This window comes from Hypoxylon trugodes (genome assembly GCF_022578975.1).
Source record: "Hypoxylon trugodes strain CBS 135444 unplaced genomic scaffold F4822scaffold_3, whole genome shotgun sequence".
Lineage (NCBI taxonomy): Eukaryota > Fungi > Ascomycota > Sordariomycetes > Xylariales > Hypoxylaceae > Hypoxylon > Hypoxylon trugodes.
In genome coordinates this window covers 813,956-825,744 of record NW_026250018.1, presented here as the reverse complement: position 1 = coordinate 825,744, position 11,789 = coordinate 813,956, and the positions used below count along the sequence as shown (strand labels likewise).

The window sequence follows — 11,789 nt, the reverse complement described above, 5'->3', positions numbered from 1 at the left end:
GTTCCAAGGTTGAGAGCCGGCTGATGACCCACTAAGACAATCAAGTGCCCACTAAGTACGAGGATCCCCACCTAAAAAGCTGTCGAAGCTACTAAAGCCGGGTCCAGCCTTTTTTTATAGCTGCATAGATTTACAAGGATGATGGCCATGGTTTTTACAGGGGTGTACCGTAGTGTACCAATGCTACCAATGCCATTGTTTATGTCTCAGCTCCCTCGCAACCCACTATTGGTTGCTACGGCACTTATCGACCCAACACAGCAAGTTTGCTGGTGGGGGAGGCAGGTACGGCTGTGTACATGCACACAACATGCACACGCCGGATAGCTCTTCTTTCCTTTCTCTCCCTTTCGATACGCCGACTCTTCCACATAACACAACACAAGAAAAAATTACATACTTTTCACATTTGCATACGTACACTCATTCATTTTCACATTTCACATTTCACATCTTACATTAATTTCACATTCGTACAAGACACGCATTCAACTCATTCGTTCATCACCTTTTCATGCAATTTCTCCTTTTAGACGTCGGAACAAACGAACATCGACGTTGTGTACCCTATTATGTTACGGCGTAAACGGAAATGCAACTTCAGATTTGCGCAACCAGTAATTCGATTATAATCTATCATCTGGTCTTTTCCTTTACGCCGATAGCAAGTATCGCATGCACGTCGCTTACTTCGTCTTGTCTCTGAATGTCAGCATGAATTCTGGGGGCCATGACCCCGATCAACTTAGGTGAGGAATTGCTTTACTTATGTGTTTTGCTGTTGTCCAATGTAATGTAACGGATATACCGGCGGTTCATGGTATATATATAAGTGTATTGTGGTGGCGCTTTGCTCTCTGGCATGTAGCTTGCTTTGGGCATTGGCCCATTATCATGACCGCCCGCATACCCTTTGGAAATTCGTCATTCCCATTCCTATCTACCTAGTCTACACCATGTTGAAACAATATGGGGTGTTTCTAACCATTGGAATGTTCTTAACTAATAATATCTTGTTTGATAGATCATGACTGGTCCCAAATCTAGTGACGAAGATGATCCCTCGGATCCTCAAACTTCCCAGACCAGCTCCGCTACTATACAGCAACAAATACCCAATTCTGCAACGGGAGAAACGCCAGCTCAGACGACGACGACGACTACATCCAGTAAAGATGGAACCCCTAAAGCTTCGCCGGCCGCTGGTCGTCCGCGGGCTACTACCGCAAAAGCACAACCTACTCTCCTCGGCGATTTCTTGTTGGGTCGACCATCCCCCGCTCGAGTCGCAGCAGACAGACAAGCCGCACGAGAAGCAGCGCAGGCACGGCGGAAGAGTCTGGAACAGGTGAGGCATGAAATGCGCCAAGCCTCCGTCTTAAGAATTCAAGCTCCGGGAGGTGTCCACGACCGTGTCAAAAAATGGCAGAAGACGAATGCTGCGGCAATGGCCGCTGCGGATCCCTATGCTACACCAACGGAGCCGAGCGAGATATACATACAAGTTGACGATGAAAGTGTGACTGAGGAAGATCGAGTGAGGATTAAGTCGCGACAAAAGAAATCAATGCCGAGAAGTGAACCAGAAAGCACTGCTGATAGTACCGAGACTAAGAAAGGGAATCATGAGCTCTCGAATGCGCCTAAGAAGCGGGTTGTTAGTGATACCAATTGGGTGAAGAACAAGAAGAAGAGCCCCCCGAGAAATCAACCGCCCAAGACAAAACCGAACGAGAGCACTGGATCTCCGTTGCCAAAAGATTTCCTAGCACGAACGACTGCCAATCCCTCCGTCTCCAAGAAGATTCAAGACTGGGCAAGTAAAGTTGAGCTTCCCGAAGAAACTCCAGTCAAGCGGTCCAGTGCACCAAGACCGCCAAAATCTTCTGGTAGCGGGGATGGAATTCGTGTGAGGCCTATTACTTCTGAGAGTGATAGTGTTAGTGGGAGATCGGGGTCTACTCGTATCACCATTAGGACGGGTAACTCGAGAAAATTTAAAGAGCCGGAAAATGATGGTATTCGTGTGACACCCATGACAAGCGAAAAGGATACGACAAGTGAAATATCAGGATCCTCTTGCGTTACTGCCGAAACCTCGAAACCACAAAAACAAGCGAAAGTTTTTGATGATGGTATCCGCATCAGGCCCATCCGGAGCGATGACGATACTGCAAGTGGAAGATCGGACTCTACTCGTCCCGTAGAAACACCAAACCCAAGAAAGCCTCGTGGAAATGTCAGCGACGGTGACAAAGTCAAACCAATCCAAAAACAAGTACATCAGAACGACAGTCCTAAAGCCAAGTCGCGTGCTAAGTCTGTTCCAAAGTACCATCCCAAGGCTTCTAATCCTCAAGAGTCGGACTATGCAACGACCGTCCGTGCATCTTCAAGGCAGTCTTCAAGAATACCAAGCACCCATGAGACAAGTACCCACAGAGACCCATCACGGTCAGATTGGACGGAAGATAATAGAGAGTCAGAACCTCACAGCCCTCGAACGCCAACACGAGCGAGTACAAAGAAACCTTCTAAGCAGCAGCCAAAACCCGTTCAAAACCCTGTAGTGAGAAGTGAAGTGGATACCGCGACAACAATGACAGAAGATGTATCTGATAGCGAGTCTTGGTCGAGCGATTCAGTATCAGACATGCCGTTCAGTGTATTACAGCAATCCCTAGCAGATATACCCGTTGGGTACTCCGCGTTTAGCGAACTTGACCTACCCACGGGCTCTAAGAAGCGAGCAGCAAGACCGAAAACTAAGAGGCAACCCAGTTTCAAAGGCGCTACTAACGTCTTGAAGAAAGCGTTGACGGAAGGCAAGAAGATTCTCACCGAGAAGGTTGATCCTCCCAAACCTGTTCACAATCAACCTCCCAACATAGAGACATGGCTGAAAGACACGCTGGATCCTTTCGTGGAGTCATCATCTACAGCTGAACCCGAACAAAAACGGAAAGTTGAGTCAGAATGGGTAGATGAGAGTAAACCACGACACTCTCCCTCTTCTAAGCCCAAGCCTTTAAACCTTGCACCCCCCCTCGAGGTGAAGAGGAGTGAAGAAACGGTCGAGGTAAAGGAACTTGAGAAATCCGATCATGACGAGCCTAGTAGGACCGAGACATCAACACCAACATCAACCGCCACCCCGGCTGGATTGAAAAGGAGTCGAGCCACCAGGGTTTCTTCAACACCTTCAAAAAGCGGTAGCCGAAAGGGCTTTAAAGAGAAGCTCATGGATGCATTCCGCGGGGAATCGACTGGCCATGGTTCACCACCCCTTGAGTATCCAAGCTGTTCTGAAGTTATAGATCTCGATGAAGAGCACGAAGATGACCACCACGAGAGACGTCGTTCTTCGGGACCGAGAAGGAGCCCATCTCCTGATGACTATGGTTCGTCGCTGTCATCTGAATTAACACAGCCAGCTCCACATCATGTCCATCACAAACGTAAACCTCCGACAAACGGCTTTCATGAATTGTCAACAATTGCATCCGAAGTTGAATCACGTAGTACGTTTCAGTCGGAGCTCTCGTCCATAGTCTCCCAATCAACAGTGACGGAGAGCACTGCCTTGACCAGGAGTTCAGCTGTGTCTCGCAGAAAAAGTCATAAGTCGGGAAGTCTTAAGAGACGACTTACTAAACATTCCGATTTAATATCGGTTCTTTCGTTGCCTGATGGGGCTTCGACACCTCATAGAGGTAATAGTCTCCGCTCTGCGCGCTGTGTAAGAAGGCCATCCAATCATCTCCACAGCGCCACCTTGGATGCACTTTTATTGGAATTTGAAGATGACGAGGATCTTTACCTGCGGGAGTTGAAGACCCTCGTGGATGGCGTAATCCCCGTCCTCCTAACACAATTTGTAAACAACACTAGTCGAACACGCAAGGACCTCTTTGGATGTCCACCAACCAAATACAAGGAGGACACCCTCGACAATGCAGTTGTTAATATGGGCATCGCCCTCGACAACCTGCGGAACCACCACCGCCTCTGCCCCACGCTTACCGACGTCCACAAACTCCCTCAATGGCTCGAAGCAGCCCATCCTATTTATAACAATTACCTTGACGTGTGGCGGCTTGGATTCCAAGGAATTATCGTCAACTTGGCTCCTCGTTCACATGATGATGCTGACTCTCTTATCAATGCAATGCCCCGAAATGAGCAAGGTGATGTTCTCGATGAAGACGGAGAACGCATTGATGTTGCTCATTTGCTAAGACGCCCTCTTGTTCGTGTTAAATGGATCACCAAATTTATTAGGGTATGTTTTTCCCAATCTTTTCCCATCCCGTCTGAGCTGACCAACCTAGGGCTATCGAACAATTGCTGGAACGAGGGAGTTCGAATCTCTCGCTGCTAAATGGGAAGCATTGCAGGAGAAGGCGAGGCGACGAAATAAAGAAGAAAACGCCAGAGTCATAGATGAAGATGCCAAAAATACCGACACATCCCGAGCTCGAGATCTAGGGACTCTGGAAGCTTTAAGCAACGTCAGAATCGATCGTCTCCGACAGGTTTTCGCTAAAGATACCTTCTCTTTAGACCTTCGCCACTCGAGCGGACAGCGACTCGGCTGCCAGGTCGAACTCATCTTCAGAGACAACCAACTGTTTAAATCCGATCGAGGTGACCTTCTTATCAGAGAAACTGGCAGTGGTGGGCGCTCGTGGCTTCTATTCGCTCCCGTAGCTGGGGACCGCTTCTCTGCCCGAAGGGGAGACCATAGGCGCGAATTGGTTGTTATGATTAGAGGCTATAAGGACGAATGGTTTGAACTTTTGTCCCTAACGGCTGACAACGAAGAACAAGTACTGGACTGGCTGGATATGCTAGGAAATACACCCATCCCACCTCCAATCCAAGATTTATCATCATTAATACCCCAACCACTTGTTCCCTCGCCAAAGTCAGCAGCGCGCGAACTACCTCTGGGCGAGAGAAAGCAACAAAAATTGACTATCTCTCCAAGAACTACTAGCACCACCGAGAAGCTTCAAGGAGAACCAACTACCCCTACTTATACCACAAGACCGACTTCTAGAGGCCAGAGTGAGGCATCAACACCATCTCCGGAGAGGACGCCGACTCAAAACGCATATTCAAGAACCAGGCAGGATCCATCCAATACCCCGAGAGACGAAGGCCATTCCCGATCGTTTAGCGATCCTGACTCTCTAACATATAAGAAATCATCTCCCAACAGCACACCTTACCGCGACGATGGTGCACCACCCCCTCCTGTTCATCGAACTTTTAATAGCAACAAAAAGGCACCAGTCCTCTCGCCGCCTGCAGATCAGAATACGACACGTCTCAAACGCCGTACCTCTTCTCCATTGAAGCACGAATATCACCCCTCGGATATTTCTTCTGAAGGCTCTACAACACCAACATCTCTTTCAGAAGACGACTATGAATCCGTCTCTGACGAATCGTCTGATGACGAGCTCGAAGCGGTTGATATACCCGACACAATGCCTGCTATCAGCATCAAAAAGGATGCCAACGCCCTAACAGAGTCGACCGTCTCGGAGAGCACTGCTAGCATTATACCCCCAGTTCCAGTACCTCAAGTTGAAACCCCTAGTCAAGAAAGCAACCAACCCGAATACGTCATCAAATCCGTTGCTTCTATTTCTTACTGGGATAACAAGCACGGACATTGGCAGGATCTTTGGCCAGACCTATGTTCTATCGTCACGACACCAGGTCTCATCGAGGCGTATCCTTACCGAAGAGCAAACCCATCTTCTAGCAGCTCAGGACAAGAAGAGCGACCACTGATTGCTCTAGACCTTACACCACTAGTCATGTTACGAAACAGCACAGTTGTCGACTTAGAAATCCGATCACCTGTCCTAAGCTATTCTAGGCTCTTTGAAAAGGTCGTTACTTACGATACCTCTTTCTTCCGTTTCCGAGTCCAGTCTATTCCCGAGTGCGAATCTCTCTATATGGCGGTCCATCGAGCCCGTATGGATAATGCAAAGTACAAGGCGCTCGAAGAGGAAACACGAGTCAGAGCCTTTGGTCAATATCAGAACCAGGAAGTAGAAGGAGATAGCAGCAGTCACCGTCGTAGCTGGTTTGGCCGAAAGAACAGCTATCGCGCGTCAGCACGAGCCCCATCCCAATCAGCTGGTAGCTTATCGCAATCTTCGGGTATTTCTGCGTCATCCTTTTTACGAAAGCTAATGGGAGGCGGTGATCAATCATTCAACATTGCTATGTCCACTGTCGATAGGCAATCCCGCTTCGGAGGAGACGCATCTCTATATACTTCATCGTCAGGTACCCCGCCACGCTCACCTTCTGTTAGTGCTGCGAATAGTGGCAGCGCTAAGGTGAGCCTCACGACAAATAATCTCAAGATCCGTCTCCACTTGATGGTGTCAGCAAGCAAGTGGGAGGATCATGGTAACTGCTTCCTCGAAGTGACAAGACCAGACCGAGGGACAAGACAAAACTTAAGAAAATATCAAGGCATGGAGAAACGAATTATAGTTACAACAATCCCGAAGAAGAACGCAGATAAACCGACTATCGTCCTAGATGTCGTTCTGGGTAGTCAATGTTTCAGCCAACTGGGCAGCAGAGGTGTCCTCATCAACGTATGGGAGGAAGTTAAGGACGAAAGTGGCCAGACAGGTGTTGCACCTCAAGGTGGAGGGAGTGGAGGAAACGTTCGCAAGTGGTGTTTCCAGTGCTCGTCGGTAGCAGAGGCGAGATGGATATTTGGTCTCGTTACGCAGGAGGTTGTAATTGGTTGATTATTGGTTGATACCCTTTTCATTTGGCGCAACTTCGACGTCAGGTTCTCCCTCATAAAATCTTGATTTCCCTCAGGCTTATTCGCACAGATAAACTTTTTATTTTATTTTGTCAACAACACAATTGAATTTTTCGACATCACGAGGTACCAGGCGAGGCGTCGGACATATAACATTTGCATCATAACATGTCTGGGGGGCAGACATAGGGCGGGCGGTTAGCATAAGATGAGACGAAACGAACGGATTTTGGCCAAAGGGATGGCAAACGGGGGGCGGCTTGTTGCATTTGCTATTTTGTCGTTCTTGACTCATCACATTTGTTTTTTCTGCAATATCCCCCCACCCCGTTTTTGAGCTGTATACAAAATGTGGGCTATGTACACAGCTTCACCAGAGACATACAAAGATACCTAATGATTAAAATCAATGATTTGAATAATGTTGTTTATTAGTGATAATGCTAGCTAGGTTTGAGCCGTGATTTCTGTCTAATCTATTTGTTGCTTGTGAGGAGACGAGTTTAATGAGTAACGATGTGTTTTAGGTAATATCCATCATGCGTAGGACAAAACCGTACGTGTGTAAGGTATGCGAGATATCTAGTACCACTGTATACAGGAACCAGATTAGTAACAACATCACCGAAACTTAACGGAAGAGTATCATGAACTTACAACCACACCCTCCTCACCAGGCCCATCAATATGCTCGCCCCGGGTTATCTTACCGAGACACTCGCGCATGCGTCGGATGAGCTGGACCGCGTACTCGGGTGCTGGCGGCTTAGGCGCGGGGATGCTGTTGTCGTTACGCATGATAACTGGGTATTTTCTGGAGGAAGGGACGCCGACGCTGCGCATTGCTTCTTGCACTAGGGTTACGTCGGAGGCGCCCCAGATTGTGCCCATGATTACGGCGACGGGGGGTGTGGAGTACAGGCCCGAGCCTAGGTAGCTGCTTTGCGTGGGGGGCGCGCGGCCTTGGAGGACTGGGATGGGGGGTTAGTTTGGGGTGGTTAGGTGGGTGTTTGGGGGGTGAGGGATTGCATGCGTAAAGGGACGCGTGGGCTACTTCGACCTGCCGTAATGGGATATTTTCTCTAGGTGAAGGTGTAGGGGTAATGAGTTGTGGTATGGTTTGAGAGGTATGGGGATATAGTATATGAGGCGATGACGATGTGGAGATTTGATAGGTACTCACTGTAAGGCAATTCAGCGGCCGTTGGTTGGCTACCGAGGCAAAGGAGAATCACTATATTCCATTCTTGCGTTAGTATGTAGATCGTGGGTTAGGTGTATTGGTGACTAGGTGACAAGGGTGAGGATGTTCCTTTTCGGGGGTTATTGTTGTTCTTTATTCTTTGTTCTTTGACCATTTCTCTCTAGCAATCTTAATCACTCACCATCGTATTCGGGCTTCAATCCGTCGATGACTGGTTTTCCGACAACTTCTGCTTTGCCGCAGACAACAACGGGTATGGGTTGTGACGAGTCAGCCATATTGCGCGATTTGGATTTAGGAAATTCCGAAGATTGAATGTAGATAGATTGTGGGAAATGTTAGGATGGGAAAGAAAAGGGCCGTGGTTCCTCCCCCGTCATTATATTAATTCCGTGATCAGTCTGATGCGGGTGGTTGGCTGCTACGGCGCGGTTCAAAGACATGCTTCTCCAAAATGGTGCGATAATACATGAGACCTTCCACCGTTAGTATTCCCTGCCGTCGGTCCCGAAGGAACAAAAGCAAGCCAAGTCTCGCCTACCAGCTACCAGACGGGGACCAGCCAGCTTATTAAGACACGGGAAAGTAGTACCTAGGTAGGGATCGCTCTAACTAGTTGGTGAGAAAAAAGCAAAGCAAAGCAAAAGCCCTCCGGGAAGCTGGGTTGCTGGGTTGCAGATCCCACCGGATTCGGAAGCAGACGAGGATTCATACAAAAGGTCTCGAGAGATTCCCAGATTCGGAGACTACAGGCACCGTTCATTGGCCCATCGACTTCGTTGGAGATCTTCCGTGCTGAAGCTGGGGATTATCTGCCGTCAGGAGATGCCGCCAAAGTTACCTAGCTACCTAGGAACCATTAACTGATATGTAGGTAAGACAAATGGGTAACTTATATACCTATATGGGTAACCTAGGTATGTTTATATATAAGTAGGTCCATACCATATTGATTATCATGTATGTATGTAAGTGCGTATGTGTATCTAGGTACTATATATGTGACTTATGTATAAGCCTATTCGTGACTCAACTTTGGAATTAAGACATACATACGTACCTACTTTCTTATTTATTTTATTTTCGATGTTCGGGCCCCTTCTCTCTCCTCTTATTTTTTGTTTTTCTTAGAACATAAAAGCCACGCATTAGTGAAAGGATAAGACACCCACAGCGATATGAACTGAATTAAGAATTGGTACGGATATTTAAAATAAGGAATATAAAATCGATAGCCAGATGATATTTATAACGTTAGAGATGTTTACATTGCTGTTTGAAATGGTTGTTATACATGTAGGTCGTATTTCCTATGCCTATATGTACCTAGGTACTTAGGTACTTAGGTAGAAATATAAATACATATATCATTTGGATATCCATTGTACTTGCGAAGAAAATATGGAGACACATTGGAGCTTTGACCTACATGTACAATGTATGCATAAAGCATTCAATGTTGATTGAAGCTAGGACCAATCATGAAGTACATGGATACCTGATTCAAAGAAAATTACATTCAGGGTACCTGCGCTACACGTACACATGTACTAAGTAACCGCGCTGCGCTTAGCTTGCAATCCGCACTACATGTATATGTACCTAGGTACCTACCGTACCCCGGTTCCCCCAATTCATCTTTCAATTTCAATTCAAGCAATTTCATTTTCTTCCTCTCTCGTCCATCCATCCATCCACCTTTCAACCCTTCACCCTCTACCGGATCATCTATCCATTCATCCTCAACGAAATCGCATTAAGCGCATTAAGCCACGTTGTCTATTGACGATATTGTCTTTGTGCAGCTTTTCAATCCAACCGGTAATATCCATTTGACCTCCCATATCTCATCTAACGATAATTACCATCGCTCTACTTCGGTCGTGTCGCGCGTATTACATTACATCACATCGCATCGCATCGCATCGCGTTGCCTCTCACCCGCCACGATGCCCGACTACGCCTCACTGAAGGTTCCCGAACTGAAGAAGCTACTTCAAGAGAAATCATTACCTGTAACTGGAAACAAAGCCGATTTGATTTCCCGTCTGCAGGAACACGACAAATCCCAGAGTTGTTAGTATCCCCATGGTTTTATTTCAATAACGCACCTGTCGTATGGCTATCGCAAACGCCACCTATGGTACCACCTGCTAACTTCTACTAGCCACCACTGTTCGGGAAAACGAGGATGAAATTGATTACAGCGATGATGAGGTCACCACCGCCGCGAAGCCTGAAGAAGAAGCGAAACCTGCCGATCCTGTTGCACCTTCAGCAGCCGAAGAGAAGCCTGTTGAAGCTAGCGAGCCAGTGAAAGAAGAAGTTGAAACGGACGCGGTCGCAGAGCAACCTGCCGAAACCGCGATCGTGACCGAGGATACCACTAAGCCTGAGGCTCCGAAGATCGATTTCTCTGCTCATTTACCCGCCTCCAACGCGGATGAAGAGGCTCGCAAGCGTGCCGAACGAGCCAAGCGATTCGGCATTGTAGAGAACGATGAAGACAAAAAGAAGGCGGCGCGTACGGAACGCTTCGGCGTCGACGATTCTTCCTTAGTCAAAGGACTCGACGACGCGTTGCCCGAGAAGAGACCGTCGAAGCGGGGTCGAGAAGGAAATAACGCCGACGGTGAGCGAGCTGCGAAACGACAAACTCCTGGTGGTCGACGTGGAGGTAAGGGTCGCTTCCGCCACGGTGGGGGTGGTAGGGCTGGTGGCGGCCCTAGGAAGGAGGCCAAGCCTACAGATGTAAAGGGTAGATCTGGCATTCAAAACGATCCGAAAGAGAAGGCCAAGGCGGAGGCTCGGGCGAAGCGTTTTGGTGGCGGTGGTTCTTGAAAGAACTCGGAATGGGCGACCTAGTCGAATAAATCGAGGTAGAAACAGCGGCGAGTTGATTTAAACGATCCTGCGAAACGAATATCTATATTTTGCCTCATTTTTCCTACCGTTACCGGTCGACGTGCTAAGCGACCATGCCAACCCAGGACGATAATATTATGCCGCTACTGCTCGCGCCTGTTGCCGTTTGCTTGCTGTATATTAGCTAGTCTATTTAATTAGACTATCGCGCTTTGACGATTTGCGACGTTGAGTCACAGATTCGTGGCAACCCCATCGTTTGGCCTTTGGACTGATTATCGCTCCTCTATCGCCCATCGAAGGGACGACGTCAAATAATTTAAATAATGAAACAGGGATCGTCTCGATGTCTCAATCTGCGTGAACGAAACTCGAAATATCCGATGAAAAGTTTGAAGAAGCAGCCGATGTCGATGTTTAGTACGGTCCCCTCCCCCCAAAAGAGTTCATCGAATGCGATATATACCGTTGTTTACGCGTGATTTGGATTCCTATCTTTATGCGGATATTGTCTTGTTAGGGTCGGCCTGGGTAACGATTCTCAGATATCGATTTGATAATAGCAGCCATGTATTGAGACTGCTTGGCCCTCGCCGATATATATACCTACCTAGGTAGGTGTATGTATGCATCATCGTAGCGGCCATATCCTACATTTCAGGCCGTTGTATTGAATATGGTTCGAGAAGCAATAGGTACAAAAGGATCAATAGGATTGGAGTTAGACGACGTTATAATGGTGGGTATGGTAGTATGTAGAGAAGAAACAAAGAGGGACGACTCGATTCTACACTACTATAATAATCTACTAGTCGCTCAGCTTCTTTCCATTAGGTACGTGTGAAACATGTATGGGGAAATAATCTCGGTAACATATCTAACTCGACGGATGAGACAATTAGCGAAGCT

General features: G+C 47.6%; 3 protein-coding genes across 3 annotated transcripts; 2 read left to right on the top strand and 1 right to left on the bottom strand.

The window, feature by feature from the left end:
- Positions 1-795: 795 nt before the first annotated feature.
- Positions 796-7,216, top strand: F4822DRAFT_394246 (uncharacterized protein). Its single transcript, XM_051457341.1, has 2 exons — positions 796-4,282; positions 4,332-7,216. The coding sequence occupies exons 1-2, from the start codon at positions 1,028-1,030 to the stop codon at positions 6,789-6,791; spliced, it is 5,715 nt and encodes a 1,904-aa protein (XP_051316486.1). The 5' UTR covers positions 796-1,027; the 3' UTR covers positions 6,792-7,216.
- Positions 7,217-7,393: 177 nt separating this feature from the next.
- F4822DRAFT_426559 (uncharacterized protein) lies at positions 7,394-8,293 on the bottom strand (the record flags this gene model as incomplete). Its single annotated transcript, XM_051460587.1, has 4 exons — positions 7,394-7,402; positions 7,469-7,782; positions 7,995-8,045; positions 8,197-8,293. The coding sequence occupies 4 exons, from the start codon at positions 8,291-8,293 to the stop codon at positions 7,394-7,396; spliced, it is 471 nt and encodes a 156-aa protein (XP_051316485.1).
- A 1,542-nt stretch (positions 8,294-9,835) lies between these two features.
- F4822DRAFT_161842 (uncharacterized protein) lies at positions 9,836-11,031 on the top strand. Its single transcript, XM_051453135.1, has 2 exons — positions 9,836-10,091; positions 10,183-11,031. The coding sequence occupies exons 1-2, from the start codon at positions 9,965-9,967 to the stop codon at positions 10,854-10,856; spliced, it is 801 nt and encodes a 266-aa protein (XP_051316484.1). The 5' UTR covers positions 9,836-9,964; the 3' UTR covers positions 10,857-11,031.
- Positions 11,032-11,789: the final 758 nt, after the last annotated feature.